The sequence below is a fragment of the Amblyomma mixtum genome, chromosome 3 (genome assembly GCF_055824585.1).
Source record: "Amblyomma mixtum isolate Tamu chromosome 3, ASM5582458v1, whole genome shotgun sequence".
NCBI lineage: Eukaryota > Metazoa > Arthropoda > Arachnida > Ixodida > Ixodidae > Amblyomma > Amblyomma mixtum.
Window position 1 is genome coordinate 132398311 of NC_143014.1, and position 23066 is coordinate 132421376.

Sequence of the window (23066 nt, forward strand, 5' to 3'; positions counted from 1 at the left end):
CATTTGTTATAAGCAATGGTCGTCCACAGATGGCATGTACCATAGCAAATCACCAAACTCAAGTAGAAGTCAAGATGAACCCTACTTTTAAATCTGCCCCTGCAGTCGGTGACAAAAAGTAATACTATGTGTAATCTGATCTTATAATCTATTATACTCAAACACACTATTCAAATTCAAAAGTGACCAGGAAGCAAGCCATAAGAAGAAATGAGAAATTTTGATAAATTCAGACAACCCCTTAGGTACAGACTAAATGAGAGTCTGTGCCAAAAGTTGCACAGCAACGATGTAAAATGTAGAAAACACAGAACTTGTTCACTGTTTCATTTCTTTTACTTCTATACCTCCACAAACAGCTTCTGTTTTGTTAGGTCAGCCACTTCTTTCATCACCTCTGGCTTTGCGAGGGCATTCACCTGGTGAAGATTTGGACAAGAAATATGTTTGAAAGCTGCCCATAAAGACATGCAGAATGCAAATGAACAACGCACTGATTAACATGGACTCTGAAAAATACACACCCTGTCTCCATGTAGCTCAAATGAATAACCCCCTAGCGGACTTGGATGAGCCAGGTTCATGATAAGCAGACTGTTTATGACGCAGCCAGCCTGTGTGTTTTCTGGCACACTGTGCCCAGTTTAAAGCGAGCAGGACTTGTACAAAGCATTTTTTTGCTTTGCTGAGAGATGGCGGCATGGGTACTAAATGACCAGTTTGGCACCATTATCGAAAAAAAAAAATACGTGTCCGTTAGGGGGTTAAAGCATACAAAGAACACTGCTTACATACTGCACAAAATGTTCTCAATTTCCTTGGCAAAATTTCTTGAAAACTGTCAGAAATGGGCGGAAACTGTAATATTACAATACTAGGACTTGTGAAATTAACACCCCATGGAGCCTGGAATAGTTTCCTTTCTTGAGGATGCACATAAAGCTAGAAATCTAGCAAAAAAAAAAATTGACATCCGTACTGGCAGCAAAATCTGTCGGCAAGAAAATGACGTGCTACTATACTTGCTGTTTTGGCAAATATTATTTTCTGCGTCTGCTGGTTGGCATACAAAAGTGCCCTATTTACAATACGAGGGATGCTGAATTTGCCTCTTACTCTGAGAAAAAGCTGCAAGTTTGCAATTTACACAAGTGTATACAAACCGCATTAAATGGCTAATGGTCGAAATTAACACACATAAATGAAGGACTGAAAGTTGCAATGACTGTTAGCAGATGAACTGAGCAAAAAAAATCTTCGCAATACATGCTGGATAACTAATGAAGCAAGACATGCAGCACATTTCGGGCCTCCTCACCTTGTGTTCTAGAGAGATGTCATAGGCATACACAATGCTAGTATCAAAGAGGAGAACATGATTGCGTGCCAGGGCCACAACGCAGTTTCTGACACGAGATATAGCCTCTCTCGTGACCTCAGGTACCATCTGCAAAGAAGATAGAAAGGTCACATACACAGTTTGCTACCTCATGTAAACATTTCGCATAAAACTTAGCAAACCTTCACTTTTTGTGAGTAGAAGCAAACATCGCTGTCCAGGGCTACATACTAAAACGTAACATGTGGAAATCTATACCCTTAGCCAATTGGAAAATGGGCAAAAGCAGGTGATGGAAACTTTCTCCTCCCAACCCCCCTCAATGTAGTTGAACTGTGAAATACGTGTATTCCCCCACACTGCTTTATAGACCTTTGCACCAAGTGAGGGGGTTGTCGAAACGCCTCCTCTCTAGACTGTCAAAAACCGGTTCCACCGCTGCTTCCACAGAGCTAGCGCGAGATGCTCATGACAGTCCAGTGAACAGTGTGGCAGCTCCCAGGGAGCCCTTATTGGAAAGGTCTATACTAGTGACACTGCATCCCAAAAATGACCAATGCATGAGCTGTGACTTACGTCTACACTCTGAACAAACTTTGTGCCTTCTTCTGACGGAAGTGGGCAGATCCAGACGTAGCCATTGTTTCCCAGGATGACTTGAACACCGCATGGCAGGCTGTGGAAGTGAATCTTGCAGCGCTTGATCAATGACGGTGACACAAGTACTAAAGTTCCTTGACCCAACTGCACACGAGAGTTCGCCGCAAGGCATAAAAAATGTTAGAAGGTGAGCAGTCCCAATACAAGTCCATGATCTAACAGTGTTACAAGCAGTAAAGCCTATACAAGCCCATGAATCCCAACCTGAAATATACAGTGAAATATCAGTTGCACAAATTTCAGGGACCTTAAGGAAATGCTTAAGTGAAAGTCTGCTGAAGTGAAATGAGCAAGCAGCCACTCATTTTGAAGTACCAAAATAAAGTTAAACCATTCAAATGATTCCCTAAGACATTTATTTCACATTACTGAAAACTCCACCCATGTATTGTGCATTTGGAACTCTCGACAAAAGTGCAGTAATTTTGTGTCAAACTTTTGTATTCATGCTTGAAACAGTGCAAAGTATGGGACAGAAAGGAACAGACACCACAAGCATCTCTCCATGCCATCCCTCGCACTCCTTGAAGCATAAACATTAACCAACAAGCTTACCTTACTAAAGTTTTGAATTCAACACTGCCAACTTGGTAAATGAATGAGTTAGTCCATGCTTTCATGCACTTTTTTTTTTAGTGAGAATGCCCAGTGGGAGGCAATAGCTTTGAACTTGTGTAGAGATATTATTGCATTTCTTGCTCAAATTCTTAAACAATTTTCTTAGGAAAAGGTTCTTCGACTTACAAGACCAAAAATGAGGCAAGTGCACTAACGAATACGTTAGGCTACTACTCATGCTTCATGCCAGCTGCATAGCCAAACCATCCTCAGGAATACATGGAATGCTTAAGTATAGCGAGAAAAAGTATGGTGCTGCGAAGTTTCACAAGCTGAGCAGCTTCAAAATTGCACTGCCCGCAGTTTTGTGGATGAAAATTGCTGCGTTTTTTTCCACAGTGATCCGTTTTGACCCAAAAGCAATATGTTAATTCTTCCTAAAATGTCCACTGAACTGAAAGCTGCACTGTGATGAAACTGACTGAAGTGAAATACGCTTGTACTGGATACAATCTTGTTTTGGCAGGGGATTTTGCACAGGTTCATTAGCTGAAAAGTTCATTCAAGAGGTATTTCCCCCCACATATATGCAGACCTAGAAATGTAACAAACCGGTACATCGAAGTTTAACCAAATATAAAAATCAGGGAATGAAGAATACAGACAAAGAATATTAACACAGCTGATAAAATATATATTAAGAAGCACGGTTTTCAGGCAAATTGGGAAAGTGTCAGTTAAACTAAGCTACACAGCACCAAGAACCACAGACATAAAAGAAGATGTTCAAGGAAAACTCCAGGAGACTTTTGAACATTTGAGTTATTGACTGCATCACATTTTTGAAAGCTCCCTCTCCTAAGTAACCAATTTCTTTAAAATATGCTACAGACGGAAAAACTAGTTCACCCAAAAGTACAGTTTTCAAAGCTGGCTGAGCAGCCAAAACAACTGGCCGAGTCCCCTGCCACTTGCAGGAGCAAGCGATGGCTTGGCCTGGTGGTGGCAAATTGCGCAGTTCCTTTAAGATGCCATTTCGTCTACCCATTAAAATTAGTGTAAAAAAAAAAGAGCTGTCGCTTCTCTAACTAGAACACCACAAAAATGTGATAGTAACCTTCAAAACAAACACAACTCGCCCACCCACAAAGCCAGGCTGTCGGTTGCCTTTTTGCCCAGCAGGTGGAGCAGCCTGCCGGATCAGCTGCTAGGTTTGCATTTGCAAAAACTACTTTCAGCCGACAGCAGTTTCTCCTTAATTCAAGAAAATGCAGGCAAGTAACAATGTTTAATTACACCTCAAAGAACGTAGACCATAATATGCTACTTTGCGAGTGATGTTTAGGTTTGATCAAGCCAGTAGTTAGTGCACAGATATGTAAAAAAATCTGGTAGATAAATATGGAAGTCTCTGTATTGTAGCCAAAATATTTATTCTCTTATATCTTAAAGAAAGTACCTCTATTAAAGAGCACTACAAAAGTTACACTTTATTATGTGGTGCCTACAATGCCAGTAGTGGCAACTCAAATAACACCTTGATTAATGCATATGTGATAAATGCGCATTTGGTGCAGTGCAGTCTAGAGCATGTACCTTATCTGGGACCTGGCATTTGCTGTTACAGACCTAGCAAACTCTAGCCCAATATTTAAAAAGTCAGATGGAAGCCACACAGAACGAACTCTAAAGCCAATATTCTTCTGATACTAAGCATATAGAACTGGATGCCAACATGACACACTTGAACACTTCAGTGCTGCATTTGTGACCAGACATGCAATGTGGAACTTGCCTTGCCATACTTGAGACTCCTGGTGTGCAGTGACAATGATCCATCAGCAAAAACTGATTGGACTTCTGCCTGGCAGTGCAACAGTTAAGTGGATAATCGACAACTGATGTGAATAAACAGTGTGCAAAGAAACCACTAGCAGAGGAACATGCATGTCTAATGAAAGCGAATGGACAAGCACTATACTGCTGGCTATCATGGTCTTGCAAAGCATATATTACACTTACAATTATCGGCTTCATATGACAAAATGATGACTCCAGAATAAGCTGGCAGCCACAATAAAGGTAGCCACTTATGCTTTAACACACTGCACTACGTAAAACACTAGGCCTAGAGTAAGCATGGAGGCCTGGGGCAATCCTTAATGGGATGCTTTAGTCCATATTTCAGTCTGACACAACCTGCTCGTTCTTGCACTGCCATGCCCACGCACCATTCACTGCTTCCTTCATCTGCATGACATAAACAAAAGGATACACTGATGAGGTCACCTTCACACAGGAATTGCCTCATCAGCAATTCATCCTCAGCAGACTTCCTTCTCTGAAAGAGTTGAGTCACATTACACCTCAGACAATTCACATACCATGGCCAAGGCGTCACACACAACATAATAGGTAACTATCAAATAAATTACTCCCAGCATGCACATTCTTGCCAACATACAAGCTGGCAGTACCAGGTCAACCTTTGACAACAGGACTAGCACTGATAATCAGCCCCAGAGTTCCATTATGTTCACACTAAGCTTTTTTTTATAGTAATAATAAGCATGGCCAAACAGACGCATGCAAGAACTGTCATACCAGCTCTCCACCAGGCAAGTTGACAGACGAAAGCAGCAGAGATGCATTCAAACGTGAGGCCATTTCAACCTTCCATCGCCTCTGTTGGACTTCGACTATTCGTCCGATAACAACATCTCCAATCTCGCCATTGTAGCTACACAAAGGAAAGACATGGTTAGAGCGGCAGAGGGAAACATTGTATCGATTGGTAGCACCTCATTCTAAGAACCACGTCTTTCAACAAATCAAAAGCAAACAGAATAGACCATTTAAAGCACTGAACCTAAATGTGCTTTGCATGTATTCAGAGCACCTTAGTATAAGGACTGTGACTCATTAAAACAAAAAAGTTCCTTAAAATCACATTACTACGGCAGAAAATCGTTATTGTTCATTCTCTTCAGAGAAAATGCTACACATGATTTCGGGTTTATGAGGGTGTAACATCCCAAAGTGACTGAGGCTATGAGGGACGCCGCAGAGAAGGGCTCCGGAAATTTTGATCACCTGGGGCTCTTTAAAGTGCACTGACACTGCACAGTACACGGGCCTCTAGAATTTCGCCTCCATTGAAATTCGACCGCCACGGCTGGGATTGAACCCGTGTCTTACAGGTCAGCAGCCGAGTGTCATAACCACTGAGCCACCATGGCGGCGCAAATGTTAAACAGAACAAGAAAAATCCGAAGATACAACTAGACACATGAAATATGCCGAAACCCTATTCCAGGGATGAAAATTTTGAGCAGAGATTTGTTTTCACGATAGAATTTATAATCTTTCAACATGCTGTGCGCAAAAGACAATGTTCATAAACGAAGACCTTTACTACACTAATATGTAACAAAAATATCCTTGATAAAGTAGTCAGAAAAGTAATGCGCACTTTGAAATACATGGGTAATGAGAAGTTTTGAACCCAATCAGGAATGAAATGATACGGTCCATTAGACTCAGTAAATTTGATGCCTTCAATGAAAAGTTCTCTTCTTATGGCACATTGTTGCCGATGCTTCCTTATATATTATAAAAATTTCGAAGAGTGGTCACACAAACACAACTCATTGCACAGCTGTACCTCACGGTAAGCTAGGAATTTTTATGCCTTTAAGCCTATTTGTTTTTTTTTGGTTAGGAAACAAAGTTGCCAGATGACACAAGTTCTGGCAAGTTTAGTGGACGGTGGATGCAATGAAACCCCATGATGTCCTAGACAGCAACAGCCTGTGCATGGTCATGCTCAGGTGCAGTGCCCTGCAAAAAGAAGGTATGCAGGTTGCCTGAACTTTTTTGCAAATCTTTTTAAATACCCACAACAACCCATAGCTGTACTTTGTTTTCATGGCAACAGCCTCTTGAAGGACACCAGTAATCATGACCTTTCTAGTTGGCCTTTGAGCCAGAGTTTCACTGTTCACATAGAACCACACTGCTGCTGCTGCAGTTTATTTGGATTCCATATGACTGTGATGTAGCGGCACTTCACTGAAAACCACGAGCCTTACTGGAAATATAACACTAGGTTGCTTTAAAAAAGCAAAAATCAACTTTAGAGTGCCCAATTCATGTTGTTTAATTACCAGTAGTTGGCATTCATTTGGCTGTCAGGTTCTGCATCCATAGCTGCTTTCGAATTATGAAAACACATTCTCTAAATACATCCACAGCGTCAACAAATTATTTAGAATTTAGTTAAGGTTCGCTACATTGCAAACCTTCTATGAACAAACCAATTAACCCTCTGCCCTCAGTCCCCAGTGGCTGCGGAGCAACTGACCAAGGCGGCGGTCAGATCTGTGACGCAGCAGAGGGTGCTAAGAATCTCTGGCTCCGGACAGGCCGCCATTGGAAACTGAACCTGGCAACGTTTAACGCAAGAACCTTATCAAGTGAGGCTAGCTTAGCAGTGCTATTGGAGGAATTAGCCGGTATTAAATGGGATGTCATAGGGCTTAGTGAGGTTAGGAGGACAGATGAGGCGTATACAGTACTAAAGGGCGGGCATGTACTGTGCTATCGTGGATTAGCAGATAGGCGAGAACTAGGTGTGGGATTCCTCATTAATCAGGATATAGCTGGCAACATCGAGGAGTTTTACAGTATTAACAAGAGAGTGGCAGCTATCGTAATTAGGCTTAATAAGAGGTACAAGCTGAAGGTGGTGCAGGCCTACGCGCCTACATCAAGCCATGATGACCAGATAGTTGAAAGCTTCTATGAGGATGTGGAATCGGCAATGACCAAAGTAAAATCACAGTACACTGTACTGATGGGCGACTTTAATGCAAAGGTAGGTAAAAAGCAGGCTGGAGACAAGGCGGTAGGTGACTATGGCATAGGTTCTAGGAACAGTAGGGGAGAGTTATTAGTAGAGTTCGCAGATAGAAATAATTTACGGATTATGAATACCTTCTTCCGCAAACGAGCAAACAGGAAGTGGACGTGGAAGAGCCCCAATGGTGAGACTAAAAATGAAATAGACTTCATACTGTGTGCACACCCTGGCATCGTAGAGGATGTGGAGGTCCTCAGTAAGGTCCGTTGTAGCGACCACAGAATGGTAAGGTCTCGTGTTAGCTTAGATTTGAAGAGGGAACAGAGGAAACTGGTGAAGCGAAAGGCTATTAACGAGTTAGCATTAAGAAGGAAGGTAGAGGAGTTCAGAATGTCGCTGCAAAACAGATTTTCCGCTTTAACTGAAGAAGACGCCCGTAGTGTTGAAACAATGAATGATAATCTTACAGCTATCGTTACAGAGAGCGCCGCAGAAGTAGGTGATAGGATGGTTCGACAGGATACCAGAAAACTATCTCAGAAGACTAAAGATCTGATTAAGAAACGCCAAAGCATGAGGACGTCTAACTCCACAGACAGGATAGAACTAGCAGAGCTATCGAAGTTAATAAATAAGCGCAAGGTAGCCGACATAAGAAAGTTTAACATGGAGAAAATCGAGCATGCTCTAAGAAACGGAGGTAGCCTAAAATCAGTGAGGAGAAAACTGGGCATAGGTAAAAACCAGATGTATGCGCTAAAAGACAAACAGGGCAATGTCATCAGCAATATGGATAAGATAGTTGAATTAGCCGAAGAGTTCTACACAAATCTATACAGTAGCGAATGTAATCATCAAGCTACTGAGGGAGGCAGTCGAGCACAGCAATGGGACATCCTGCCAGTAACGAAGGAGGAAGTAAAGAAAGCCTTAGGAGCAATGCAAAGAGGGAAAGCAGCTGGTGAGGATCAGGTAACAGCAGGTTTGTTGAAGGACGGAGGAGATATTGTGCTACAAAAACTAGCCACCCTGTATACGCAATGCCTTGTGACCTCGAGAATACCAGAAGCTTGGAAGAACGCTAACATTATCTTAATTCATAAGAAAGGAGACGTCAAGGACTTGAAGAATTACAGACCAATCAGCTTATTGGCCGTTGCCTACAAGGTATTTACTAAGGTAATCGCTAATAGAGTCAGGACAACCTTGGACTTTAGTCAACCAAATGATCAGGCAGGTTTTCGTAAAGGATACTCGACAATAGACCACATTCACACTATCAATCAGGTTATAGAGAAATGCGCAGAATATAACCAACCCCTATATATAGCCTTCATTGATTACGAGAAAGCATTTGATTCAGTGTGGAAACCTCAGCTGTCATGCAGGCATTGCAGAATCAGGGTGTAGAAGAGTGCTATGTGAAAATATTGGAAGATATTTATAACGATTGCACAGCTACTATAGTTCTCCATAAACTCAGCAATAAAATTCCAATACGGAAAGGTGTCAGGCAGGGAGACACGATCTCGCCAATGCTCTTCACTGCCTGCTTACAGGAGGTATTCCGGGGACTGGAATGGGAACAGTTGGGGATAAGAGTTAATGGAGAATACCTGAGTAATTTGCGATTCGCTGATGACATTGCCTTGCTAAGCCACTCAGGACAAGAACTACAAAGCATGACCAATCAGTTAGACAGGCAGAGCAGATCGGTGGGGCTAAGAATTAACATGCAGAAAACCAAAGTAATGTTCAACAGCCTAGCAAGGGAACAGCAGTTCGCAATTGGTAGTGAGGTGCTGGAAGTAGTAAGAGAATATGTCTACTTAGGGCAGGTAGTGACCGCAGATCCGGATCATGAGAGGGAAATAACTAGAAGAATAAGAATGGGGTGGAGCGCATATGGCAGGTTCTCTCAGATCATGAATGGTAGCTTACCAATATCCCTGAAGAGAAAAGTATACAACAGCTCTATCTTACCGGTGCTCACCTATGGGGCAGAAACGTGGAGGCTAACAAAGAGGATTCAGCTTAAGTTAAGAACAACGCAGCGAGCTATGGAAAGGAAAATGATAGGTGTAACGTTAAGAGATCGGAAGAGGGCGGAGTGGGTGAGGGAACAAACGCGGGTTAATGACATCTTAGTTGAAATCAAGAGGAAAAAATGGGCTTGGGCAGGGCATGTAATGCGAAGGCAAGATAACCGCTGGTCCTTAAGGGTAACGGAGTGGATTCGAAGAGAAAGCAAACGTAGCAGGGGACGACAGAAAGTTAGGTGGGCGGATGAGATTAAGAAGTTTGCGGGGATACAGTGGCGGCAACTGACAAAGGACAGGGTTAATTGGAGAGACATGGGAGAGGCCTTTGCCCTGCAGTGGGTGTAGTCAGGCTGATGACATTGTTGAGGCTGGTAATGAATACAGCTAATAATTTCAGCAGGTGACAACAACAGCTCCCTGGACCTCGTCATATGCCTTCAGTCACAAAGATATCTTCCTGATGTTACCCAAACAACTTATGAGCACTGGAATATGACGGGTGCTTGTCACCATGTGCTTCAATCATGCAACCATGCATTTTTATAGCGGTTCTTGCAAGCCGAAAATTTTTTAAACAAAAATATATAGCTTCCGCTCATATTTGTTTCACTAGCTGACCTAACAGGATAAAATCAGTCACAGTATTTATAAGTGGCATATTACCATGCGAACGTCCACTCTTCTCACAGTACTGGAAAGTGTTGCCAAAGAACATGGAAAGAAGTTACACCGAAAAATCCATAGCACGAGCCCCAACAGGTCAGAGCACAAAGGAAGCTGTATACGCACCGTGTTTTGAGTGGGCGAACTGTGATGAGCTTGTTTACTTTCTCAATCACACCTGCGACGGATGACAGTAGTTGTGCATTGCTACTGTCAACGTAAGTACCGTGGCCTCTGGAATGGCAGGATAATCACAAAAGTTTGATACGAATCCAAAGAAAAAGGGGGAAAAAAAAGGCACGACCTACAGCAACGTATTCGCAAACACTTATTTGCTTTGCTCAGTGACAGAATTATGCGAATCTGCATACCACTTGCGGCGAAAACCACGTGAGCGCAATTACAGCGATTTGCCAAAGTTCGAAGTTTGTGTTACGTTAGACAAACAACAGTCGTAAGGCGAGCTTTGCCCACCTCATAAAGCTTAAGTCTGCTGTGATGACGTCTCCGGGAGCCACAAGGCCCTTTGGTCGAGCGTTTTCACGAACATCTTGCTTTCGCGCGGAGAAAAGCCTCACATCAACCGCCACGGTAGCCATGGCAGCCATGGTATCCTATGCTGGACGCGCTGCTTGTCTCGGATTGATATCGCACCTCGAAACATGGAGGTTAAACATGGAGGTCGAAATCATCGGCTGGTTTCGGTTTTCGCTTTTAAGCCAACCTTTCAAGCGGCATTTGTAGACAAAACAACAATAAACAGCGGACGTTTAGCTCTCGCGTTCGATTTTAATGTGCGCAATAATTTGTTCAGATAAGCCTGATTCTTACTTAAGCAAATATTTTTGTTCTGTCTTTTTCGAAACCTCTTCAAGAAGCCCACATTCTTATATTATTTCGCGGCGTGCGCTGGACACTGAGAATCTGTTGAATGTGGCCCATGATGGCCTCCCGCGACGCTGTCGCGCCTGCCTTTTCATGGGGAGCAACTGCATGGGATTAGACACTCCTGATTCAGAGTGAATGAGGTGGCGGCGGTATGGGAGGTTGCAGCTAGGGTATCGAGCGCTCATAAGCGCCATTTTTTTTACATTCTTCTTTAGGCCTAGGAGCGGCAGAATTATCATTAGAAATATATAAAAAAATAATGCACATTTATCAGTCATGTACTTTGCTGCAAGTGAGATTAGACAAAACAAAAGCCCGATGTCCCATCCCATTCATCGTCAGTGAACGTACTGGAAACCCAGAAATAATGGCAAATTCACTCCGAAGCGAGGGGACCTGCTTCGAAGCGTGCCGCTATAGTGCTCTGAGTACTATAGCTCCGCCTTGCAGCACGCCATAGGCGCCGACTGTAGGAGGGCTGTAGGGCTCGAGCCCCCCAACCCCCCAATTTTTTCCGGGAGGGGGGGGGACACCGCCCCCCCCCCCCCCCCCCCCGCTCGGAGATTGAGAGATGGATTATGGAAATGTTTGTTGAGATGCTTGTATTCCTCAGTGTTTTTGTTAGCTTGCTGTGGAGATTTTGCGTTGCCCTGTGTTTTCCCTCATTTCGACTAAAGACGTTATGAATGTACAGCCTTTGTCAAAAGTTTGGAGCCCAGGGGGTCTGCTTCTGAAGCACACTGTTTGGTTTGCAATGCATTTCCAGCGCTCCAAATTTGCTGAAGGTAAGAAGATTTCTGGTCCTGCCTCCTCCAATGGGTAGGACTACCGCGAATGTTACAGGAGTCCTACTGCGAGGCTTAGAAGCAAACCACCTGGGCTCTAAACTTTTGACAAAGTCTGTATACGTCTACCAAAATACCACGCATTTTTAAGTTCCCTTTTTTCAATTATTTGTGAACCATGTGATCATTCTGTTTAGCATATCAGCTCGACTAGAGGCAAATAAAACTGATGTTTACTCATATAGCCAAGGGCGTCCGCAGAGCCTTTTGCAGGGCACCCGATGGCCGGGGAGGGGGGAGGCGCAGGTCAGCACCAAAAAGGCGCTATTTCTGGCCTAAACTACCTACACGAAGCAATTAAAAGCAAGAAATTAGTGCTAGGCTTGGAGAACATACATTGGATTTCATTAATGAACAAAAGATTAAACTTAATAAACAAAATGCGAAAAGTCACTATCACCTAAGCGTGCTAATCAAGTTGTGTAGTTGTTTTCTGCTAGTGCATAAAACTATCCGAAATTCCAGGGTGAGGGGGGGGGCAGCCGCCCCCTTGCCCCCCCCCTCCCTCCGGAAGCCATGAATGAAAGAGAGAGAGAGTGCTAATCCCCCCACCGGCAGACTGAACCCCCTCGGCGCCTATCCCATATATCCATTTTATACTGGCATATATGCTCCACAGCTCCAGAACGTCGCCTCAACACTCATCTCCGAATCCATAGGCGTGCGCATAGGGGCGGCAGGGGGGCCTCGCCCGCCTTCAGTCATCTAGAGGGGGCGCCAAGTTTGCTCCATACCTTTACTTTGTCGGACCTGCCCCGTCGTTGTTTAAAGTGCAAATTTAGGTCGATGCAGGTTTACTGACGATACTACTAAAAACTAATTCTCAATAATACTTGCATGTGTTGCAGTTCCATCACGCTGAAATAAATCTTTTATGGCCATTGTTTATCTTTGCGCAGCATTTTGGGGGCCTTGGTGGGAGGGAGGCGCTCTGGTGATATTTTGCTCACCTATGGTGAACCCAGCACATACCTATGCTCATATCAGCTTTGGTAGAGCTGCAAGGAATTGCTGCTGAGATCGAGAACAGCGACGGCGTAAAGTGAAGGCGAGGACCGCGCCCGCCACCCCAAAAAGATAGAAGGGCCTTACAATAAACTGACATGCGCTTCCTTCAGAACCCGATCATGATTTCCTGACGATGCGCCCCGTGTTTAGACCCTCTCTCTGGTAAAGGAGTATGTGAAGGTCTTACTGCTGCGTTTGCTTTGTTATATTCATTTTACCAATGTGTCACTCCTACCCAAGATTTCATTGTGCAATCTATCTCCTCCTCCCCCATCCCCTACACCATATTCATCGGGTTTGGTTTGGTTCATGGGGGTTTAATGTCCCAAAGCGACTTAGGCTATGAGGGACGCCGTAATGAATGGCTCTGAAAATTTCGACCTGGGGTTCTTTAACTTGCAGTGACATCCCAAAGTGCACGGGTCTCTAGCATTTCGCCTCCATCGAAATTCGACCGCCGCGGCGGTGATCGGACCCGCGTCTTTCGGGTCAGCAGCCGAGCTTCATAACCACTGAGCCATCGCGGCGGCTTTAATCCGCGTATTAGGGAACGCTCTTATCACTTTAAAGAGATACTGAGGCGGTTTTCGAATCAGCCAATTTTTTAGGGTTTCGAAGTAGTGTCATTGCTGATCACGCCTGTCAAATTATTTTTTCGATTTTGGCTAAAATAGTGCCGCAGTCACCAATTGAAAGCGCGATGTTTAAATCTCCCGCGCCCCGCGCGTGCGCAGGAGAGGAGAACAGCGGAGAGGGAAACCTCGTCCATGTCGGCCAACGTGACGTCATGTTGAGGAGCCGGGGATACTTCGACGCACCCCAGCGAGCTTTCAGCGCGCGTTGTTTCTCATGCTGCATGCGTTGTTCCTCGTACTGCGTGCGTTGTGACGTACAAAGCGTGTTAGTCGACCTTCAAAATCATGTCCAACACGAGGTATTACTCTGCGTTCGTGTCCACGAACAATCATGGCCACGACTGTGTCGTCTTCCACTGTTTTCCGCCATAAGCTCGCAACGCAAGCGCTCGCTGCTATGACGAAGAATTCAAGCCGACCAAAGCAAGCGTACTCTGCTCGAAGCACTTTCGTAAGTGCGGCTAGATGCAGGGCTTGTCCCTAATGTGATCTCTGGAGATTTGTCGAAAAGGCGCGGCTGAACCATGACACAGTCCCTTCGATTTTCTCGCGCATGAGAGGAGTGCCACCATTCCGAAGAAGCGCCTCTTCTATAAGTAGAAACATGTTCACTTAGCCCCTGAAGAAACCTTACAGAGACTGAAGCATACGAGGTCTGTTAGAAAAGTATCCGACCTTTGGCCGAAGAAAAAAAACTGGCATAGCTGGAGCCTTGGAAACCTAATCACCTTCAAAGTAGTCTCCTTGGGACTCCCCACACTTCTCCCAGCGTTGCTGCCATTGTTGGAAGTATTCCGAAAAGGCCCCTTTGGGAATGGAGTTTAGCTCAGCTGTCGTTGCAGCCATAATGTCCTCTTTTGTCTGGAATCGCGCTCCTTTCAATGACCTCTTTATTTTGAGAAACAGCCAGAAGTCGCACGAGGCCATGTCAGGAGAGCAAAGAGCCTGTTGAACTAGAGGAGTCTGATTTTTCGCCAAAAAAGTCTGAATAAAGTGCGAGGAATGTGCAGGAGCACTGTCGTGATGGCTGCGCCAATTTCCTGTTGTCCTGAATTCCGATCTCTTGCGCCGCACAGCACCACGTAGGCGACGGAGGACATCCCTGTAGTACTCTTTGGTCATTTATGACCCTGTGGGTGCATACTCGTGGTGTGCCACACAGAGGGAGTCAAAGAAAGCAGTCAGCATCACTTTGACAATGCTGCGCACTTGGCGGGCCTTCTTTGGTCTTGGTGACGTGGAATGCGTCCTCTGTGACGACTGAGATTTGGTTTCCGGGTCGTACCCATACACCCAAGACTCGTCACCAGCGATTATGGTGTTGATGAAGTCGGGGACTCTGTTTGCGGAATCCAGCATATCCTGTGAGACTTCAACACGAAGCTGCTTTTTGCTCCTCCGTGAGCAGCTTCGGCGCGAATTTCGCCGCATCTTTCTCCATGGTCAAAATTTTGGTGATAATGGAACGAGCAGAAAAAGTGGGGATGTCAAACTCTTCCGCAATTTCTCGGATAGTCACACGATGGTCCCGGATCACCACAGCGTTCACCTCGGCAGCGACCTGGTCATTTCGGCATGTTGATGGCCGACCGGAGCGTGGCTCGCTCTCCACCTATGTGCGGCCGTCTTTAAACCGGTTGTACCACTGCTTAATCTGTCGGCAGTTCATGGCATCATCACCGAAAGGCGTACTGAATATTCCGAACGGTTTCCATTTCGCTGTCGCCCAGTTTCTGGCAAAATTTGACGCAGTAGCGCTGCTCCAGTCACTCCGCCATTTTCCTTGCAATAAAAACCGACGAGAGCACTGCGCACTACCTCACTCAAACGCTGCGTCCCAGCGATTGACGCTCTCGGCAGGCGTGAAAAAATTCGCGCATATGCATGAAGGTTCAAGGTCAGCTGATGCAAGCGCGCTTGGTTCATATCTATTTAGTGTTCGCAGAATAAAATAAGGTCGGATACTTTTCTAACAGACCTCGTATGTCTCTCTCCTCAGCTTAGGCGATGGCCAGACCACCTGAGGCGTGCTCAGCAAGGTTCGGTTAGTGATTTTATACTCGGTTCGACGTGCCCAAGCAAGCAAGCAAGCAAGCAAGCAAGCAAGGCAAGCAGGCAAGGCAAGCAGGCAAGGCAAGCAGCCAAGGCAAGCAGCCAAGGCAAGCAGCCAAGGCAAGCAGCCAAGGCAAGCAGCCAAGGCAAGCAGCCAAGGCAAGCAGCCAAGGCAAGCAGGCAAGGCAAGCAGGCAAGGCAAGCAGGCAAGGCAAGCAGGCAAGGCAAGCAGGCAAGGCAAGCAGGCAAGGCAAGCAGGCAAGGCAAGCAGGCAAGGCAAGCAGGCAAGGCAAGCAGGCAAGGCAAGCAGGCAAGGCAAGCAGGCAAGGCAAGCAGGCAAGGCAAGCAGGCAAGGCAAGCAGGCAAGGCAAGCAGGCAAGGCAAGCAGGCAAGGCAAGCAGGCAAGGCAAGCAGGCAAGGCAAGCAGGCAAGGCAAGCAGGCAAGGCAAGCAGGCAAGGCAAGCAGGCAAGGCAAGCAGACAAGGCAAGCAGGCAAGGCAAGCAGGCAAGGCAAGCAGGCAAGGCAAGCAGGCAAGGCAAGCAGGCAAGGCAAGCAGGCAAGGCAAGCAGGCAAGGCAAGCAGGCAAGGCAAGGCAAGCATCGATGCTCTTCATATAGCTAAGCGATTAAAATGAAAGCGTTCGACGTTCTGATTTCGGATGCAAATTTCAAAGATAAATGAATGCCAGTTAAGTTTTTGCAAAAAAAAAAGCACCATGTTTCGCAACCTTATTCGGCATCTTCATCAAGTTGCGGCAGCGGGCGAGTTGCAGCTAGTTTGGCATTTAAACATACATATAGTTGGCCACCACTTCATTGGACCTAAACTGCAAATCTAGGAAGGGCGAACGTTTCTGAGGAAGCGATTAATATTTTCTGGCATCTGCTGAACGCGCCACGAGTGAAGCAGCAGCCTTGTGCGCGTATTTGGCTTGGTTTCGAGTCACTATCCTGTGGTCACATGCCTCGCAGTGCTTGGCCACTGCACTTCGCTCATTTTGACATCAACTTTGTGCTGCTTCATCGTTTCCTTGAAATACTTTCTTGCCCCAACCTACAACGCCGGGTACTGAGAACAGGATTTTTTCTACACAGCGCTTTGGCCCTTTTCTTTAGGATTACGCTCTTTCGGGCGAGCCAGGAGGCGTCCGGTGGTGGTAATTGACTTGAGTATTGTTCGCACCCCTTCCTTTCAGAGAATACGAGCCGAAGTTGTACTGGCACCTTTTACGCATAGTCTGCATACGCGTCCTTCACGCTGGCGTATGCTTGTGCGAGGCGTAGAATTTTTTGCTTGTGCCTTTTTTGGTTTCAGGTGATACCTCGAATGAACAAACTGTAGTATACTTTTCTTTGGAGGTCAGTAAAAAAATAGTCGCCATATTCGCTTTTACAACACCACGGAAAGCTGCGATCTGCACTCAACGCAGCGCCGGATCCGCATCGGAAGCTTTTCCAGTCCTCAAAGCGTCGTCACGGCCTCTCTTGACCAATCACGGGCGGCGGCCCGCCGCACGGTGTGCCCCGCGGCACAGGCCGCATATTTCTGCTAAAAAAGGCAATTCCCGCTTGTTTTTGCCTTATTTGGATGTGATATGCGATAGCATGAAAAACTATAGGGCGCCGCTGCCAGCCTGATTTTCAAAAAAAGTGCTTACGGAAAACCTCCCCAGCCTACCCAGATATATATTCTGGACATCCACCCACTACCGTCATCTGCTGCCCGACGCGCTAGGGGACAACACAGAGATGAGCAGACAAGGATCCGTAAGTTATATGTGTGATCTGCTAATATCGTCCCATTGAGATGCAAAGGACACTTTGTTTTGAACCGATTTTTACGTAAGCCACGTAAACTTTGCTGGTCTCCTCACGCAGCAGACGGCGCGACAGGTGGGCATTGTCGTGGAAAAAGACGAGAAGAACGGTAAGACGAAATGAGCAGGGAAAAATAGAAACTGAAAAATTGGTCGGTTTTTTGAGGAAAGGAAATGGCGCAGTAAACCGTGCCGATCGATGTTCCATTTTGTGCACTGCCAAAGGCTTACTACTTCCGGGACGAGGTCGCTTTGTTCAGTTACCTTCACTTTCGTGCGCCCGATGCGCCATCCCTCCCCCTAGTGGAGATCAGTGCATAGAATATAACCGCAGCACCACCGTGGCCGCTCTTGATTGTGGAGGACACAACGTACCAACGGCCGGTCTCGACGCTTGCGCGAGACCGGCCGTCGATAACCTTACAACAGCGCCACAGAGAACGGCGTCGTGAGCTGGCGCTCATCGGACGAAGAAGGCACACGCGCTTCAAACATTCAGATGCATGATCTGCCGTTGATATGCACTTTTATTAGCCGCAATACCGCCGTAGAATGGGTCTTTCGGCATCTGGCGACCGACCTGCAGACGGGACGTCATGGCCATATTCTGCATCTTGCTATGCGGATGTAGTGAACACGCACTGCCGCCTGCAGAGCTTCTTCAGCGTAACGGGCTACTCGGGAACCTTTGCAGAGTTCCGGCTCGCCCAGCGGCAAAGCTTGCTGCTATGGCGGCAGTGTCGCCAGCTTCAACGACCCTGCTGGCTTAGAATGCTTCAAAAGGACTTGGTTTGGGGATCTTTTGGATGTCTCCCGCATCACGCTGACGCCTACACGGAGGCGATTGACAAGTGCCTCGTCCGCGCCCTCGGCCACGACGCAGCTGCTGCCATGGAAAAAATCGGACTCAATTACTCCGCGAGGGGCCCGGGCGTCCACGAAAAGAAACAGAAGCGAATATTCCGCAGGCACCTGGCTCTAGCTGCCGAAAGGCGCCTTCCTGATCTCCGCGTCATCGGAGAGATTTGCCCATCCACTTGCAAGGGTTCAACGTATGCTGGAATGAGGCGAGGCTTTGTCTGGAGACATTCCTCCACCTTTGCCGGGGCCTAACGCCTCTGCTGGCCTGGTCGGGGTACCAAGGCTCATGGAGGCTGCTCGCAAAGTCCCTCGGGGTCGTGTGCTCTTGTAGACAAACCGCCGTAGTTTCGGCCCACACAAGAACCGGCCAGGCTTCCGTGGCGGGTACCGAGGCCCATGGAGGCCGCTCGCAAAGTCCCACTACATCATGTGCTCTTGTAGGCGAACCGCCGGAGTTTCTACCCACCTATGAATCGGTCAGGGTTCCGTGGCAGGTACCGAGGCTCATGGAGGCTGCTCGCAAAGCCCCACTAGATCGTGTGCTCTTGTAGATGAACCGCCGGAGTTTCTGCTTACGCAATAACCGGCCAGGCTTCCGAGGCAGGTACCGATGCTCATGGAGGCTGCTCGCAAAGTCCCACTGGATCACGTGCTCTTGTAGACGAACCGCCGGAGTTTCTACCCACGTATGAACCGGCCAGGCTTCCGTGGCAGGTACCGAGGCTCGTGTAGGCTGCTCGCAAAGTCCCACTGGATCACGTGCTCTTGTAGACGAACCGCCGGAGTTTCTACCCACGTATGAACCGGCCAGGCTTCCGTGGCAAATACCGAGGCTCGTGGAGGCTGTTCGCAAAGTCCCACTGGATCACGTGCTCTTGTAGACGAACCGCCGGAGTTTCTACCCACATATGAACCGGCCAGGCTTCCATGGCAGGTAGCGAGGCTCATGGAGGCTGCTCGCAAAGTCCCACTGGATCACGTACTCTTGTAGACGAAACACCGGAGTTTTGTACCCACGTATGAACCGGCCAGGCTTACGTGGCAGGTAGCGAGGCTCATGGAGGCTGCTCGCAAAGTCCCACTGGATCACGTACTCTTGTAGACGAACCGCCGGAGTTTCTACCCACGTATGAACCGGCCAGGCTTCCGCGGCAGGTACCGAGGCTCATGGAGGCTGCTCGCAAAGTCCCACTGGATCACGTACTCTTGTAGACGAACCGCCGGAGTTTCTACCCACGTATGAACCGGCCTGGCTTCCGCGGCAGGTACCGAGGCTCATGGAGGCTGCTCGCAAAGTCCCACTGGATCACGTGCTCTTGTAGACGAACCGCCGGAGTTTCTACCCACGTATGAACCGGCCAGGCTTCCGTGGCGGGTACCGAGGCTCATGGAGGCTGCTCGCAAAGTCCCACTGGATCACGTGCTCTTGTAGACGAAACGCCGAAGTTTCTGCCCAGGCAAGAACCGGCCAGGCTTCCGTGCTCACACCCCGGAATAGCTGTCCACGTGGCACATCAACTGCCGGCCATCTGAGTCCTATCTGTGGAAAACATAGTCGCGATGGTTCGCGAAAAAACTCGACGCGTCTGCGGCATTTGACTTCTCGAATATGTGTGGTGCTTTGTTTACCTTTCAGTGTCTGTTCATCTGCATAAGTTTGAAAGTGAATTGAAGAAAGTTTTTAAAGAAAGGCGTGATTACTGAAACAATATTGGACGCTCACGGACTCTGGCGGCGAATGTCCGGACTTGCTTGTGTTGATCAAATGGTACGCGTACGACTATCACTTCGGAAGCATTTGCAGGGCTGACCTTGTTCGCATCAGCGGAAAAGATTTAGGCTTCGCGGGCGTGTATATCCGGGAGCCGGAGAGAGAACTTTATTTGCTCAAATCAAATGTTTGTGATGGCGTCTTCAGTGTTTGGGTTCCAAGTCCAGGACTCCTGTGGCCTTTGCTGCCCGGCCCGCACGGCCAATGAACCGTAGCTGGCCTCCCGCGTTGTAGGTGGACAGCGTAGCCTTCCAGTGCTACGAAGTGGTGCTCAGAATCACCGGGACTACCAGGGTACACTGGCAGCCCAATTTAATGTGATACAAAGGAAAAAGACATCAGCATCAGCCTGACTACACCCACTGCAGGGCAAAGACCTCTCCCGTACATTTCTCTCCAATTAACCCTGTCCTTTACCAGCTGCGGCCACCGTATCCCCTCAAACTTCTTATTTTCATCCGCCCACCTAACTTTCTGCCGCTCCCTGCTACGCTTGCCGTCTTTTGGAGTCCATTCCGTTACCCTTAAGGACCAACGGTTATCTTGCCTTCGCATTACATGTCCTCCCCAAGCCCATTTCTTCCTCTTGATTTCGACTAGGATATCATTAACCCGCGTTTGTTCCCTCACCCACTCTGCCCGCTTCCGATCTCTTAAAGGGCAACTCCGGCGATTTTTCGATGTGCAGCGATTGAAATGAAATTTTAAGTCTGTATTCTTTATGATAGTCTGATGCCTCATGTAAAATTTCGCACCTGAAACCGGCGTAGTTTTTCCGCAAGCGAATTTTGAAGACAAGCGCTCCTCGACGCGAGCGGCACCCACTGATCGAGCAACTTCTACAGGCCACCCTGTTCTGTGACGTCACTGGCGGGGCGGCGTGTCAAGCTGGTTGGGCGCGCGCTGGCGCTGGCAGTGCAGGGGAAAACTGAAAATTAGTTTTGAGGAAAGTAAATGACGCAGCAATGGACACCCGAACCGCGACATAAGGGAGGAGTTAAAGAAGAAAGGAAGAAAGAGGTCCGTAGTGGAGCTCTCCGGAATTATTTCGACCACCTGTGCAATTTCGCGCCATCTCAACGTGCTTGATGTGATGTGTACGCCAGAGAGATGGGTCACGGCAACTTCTGTTGTGCTGTGGGGTGCACAAATTCTTGATCTGTGACAACGGGCGTGATCTAGCGTAGGTTTCCTAGCGACAAGAACCTTCGCGATAAGTTGGTGAGAGCTGTCCTCCGTGTAAACTGGTCTCCGAGGAAGCATACCCGCTTGTGCTCGCGCCAAATTGCTATGAAGACAGCGTGTACTTCAAAGAGAGCTTTGGACTCGCTAAGGCTTCGTTCAACTGGCGCTTGAAGGCATATTCTGTGCCAACGTTATTCTAGTACAACCGTCTATCGCAGCGGCCAGCTGAACGAAGCGCGGCCGTCAAGAAGCGGTATGTTGGATTGTAGAACTGTAGCTGGCGTGAACTCACTTCGAAAAGCTCGCCGTCGAGATAAAGCTTCGCAGAGAGGACTGTTGGTGATGCATGCCCCTGTAAGGACGTTGTGCACCGCGGCAACGTTCCGGCAGCAGATTCTTTCATCAGGCTGGGTCGGCCGGCACTGGCCACACGAACAGCTGTCGGCGGGTGCATCTCATTAACTTTCGTTCTGACGACTCTGTCACAAATGCATGCACGAGAAATGACTCAAGTAGTCACTTCTCCGAGTTCAGACCGTCTCCGTGCTGCAGGTGACGCGGCCTGTGGTGTGATTCGGCTGGCTCGCTCGGCGGTGGATCATACCTAAAAGGCGACTCGTCCAGTCCAAAATCGTCGAATGAGTCGTCTTATAAAGACTCGCTGGTCTCGGAAAAGCTGTCCTCCGCGCTTTCAGTCATGTCGACAGCGCGGCTCAGGGTAGTTGTGATATCTTCGGGGGCTTCACAGCGCGGCGAACCCGCTCGTGACGTCACAGTCAATACCGCACGAAGGCACCTCCCCGGTTTCGGTTTTGCGGTTTCGGTTTCGAGTTTTGCGTTTTTGCTGTTTAAAAATTATTTTACGGTTGCTTTTGAAAACCTTGTATCGTACACATTACAGGAGGTTCCTAGGAACACAAAACAACCATTAACTTAAAATGGCTGAAAAATCGCCGGAGTTGCCCTTTAACGTTACACCTCTCATTCTTTTTTCCACAGCTCGCTGCGTTGTTCTTAACGTAAGCTGAATCCTTTTCGTTAGGGACGTGCAGGCCCGAATATGACAAAGCAGATGTACTCGCGGGGACGGGGTTCGTTGTATGGGTCCTTTTGTCAACAAAAACAGCGGCAAGTTTTGGACCCCCTTCTAAGCCGCGTCGCTGAGGCAGATGTCACCGACATGGGGGGTTTTCGGGAAGACGCAAGGGCCGAGAATGCGGCGGCTTATCGCGGTAGGCAGAGAGACCATTACCACGAAGGACGCGTAGAAACGATGCTGCCAATTTGCTTTAGCGTTGAGAAGGCCGTGTGCGTTGGCAGAGCGTATGCGACACCAAAGTATTTGCACTCCTTAAAGGTACACTAAAATGGATTTTGTATTCGCCTTTTTATCGCTGGTACTGGATCTGCACGCTCCAACCATTCTTTGAAACTGCGAAATATTATTCTGTGTGACCGATTTCTTTATTAAATCGCATTAAACGTAACGGCTCTCGCCTTATTTTTCTTTTTAACTCACCGCGGAGAGTATATAGGAGGAGTCAACCAACATGGTTGCCATGTTGAAAATCATGCGCGTAGTGCCTTTTCAGCCAGTCGCGGGGCGGCTGGCCGCTCTGCCGCTGGCGGAGTAATACGCGGAGTGGTGTTAGAAAATTTGCGGCTTGCTGGTCGGGCTATGTTCAGCCGGACCAGACGATCGGGCGCATCACTCTTGCGCGGTAGCAGACGAGGAGAAAACATAGTCCGCGTGCTTAGAGATTGTTATTTCGATGATATGTTCTCTGAACCACAAATATGTAGCGCTTTTGTCATACTATTTGTTACGGGGTGTCCGAAAAGAATAATAATAATTACTTTGGATGACTTCACGGATTATGG

The 23066-nt window shown here is 47.4% G+C and overlaps 1 protein-coding gene across 2 annotated transcripts; it reads right to left on the reverse strand.

Moving 5' to 3' along the window:
• Positions 1 to 314: 314 nt before the first annotated feature.
• Positions 315 to 10732, reverse strand: Rrp4 (exosome complex component Rrp4). Of its 2 annotated transcripts, XM_089581201.1 has the most exons (8): positions 10598 to 10732; positions 10250 to 10357; positions 5162 to 5297; positions 4833 to 4898; positions 4353 to 4421; positions 1916 to 2083; positions 1319 to 1447; positions 315 to 419 (listed from the first exon to the last, which is right to left on the reverse strand). In XM_089581201.1, exons 1-8 carry the CDS (start codon positions 10729 to 10731, stop codon positions 342 to 344), a joined length of 888 nt encoding a protein of 295 aa, XP_089437327.1. In that variant the 5' UTR covers position 10732; the 3' UTR covers positions 315 to 341. The 2 variants fall into 2 exon arrangements, with proteins under 2 accessions (XP_089437327.1, XP_089437328.1); XM_089581202.1 differs by lacking the exons at positions 4353 to 4421; positions 4833 to 4898.
• Between the last annotated feature and the right edge of the window lie 12334 nt (positions 10733 to 23066).

What these genes read in the sequence shown, in the direction of transcription:
- Rrp4 (XM_089581201.1), bottom strand. Translation starts at nt 10,731, where the DNA reads ATGGCTGCCATGGCTACCGTGGCGGTTGATGTGAGGCTTTTCTCCGCG. An exon ending in GCAGACTTAAGCTTTATGAG is followed by an intron (nt 10,358 to 10,597) that starts GTGGGCAAAGCT and finishes CTGCCATTCCAG; the next exon opens with AGGCCACGGTACTTACGTTG. An exon ending in ACTTGCCTGGTGGAGAGCTG is followed by an intron (nt 4,899 to 5,161) that starts GTATGACAGTTC and finishes CAACTCTTTCAG; the next exon opens with AGAAGGAAGTCTGCTGAGGA.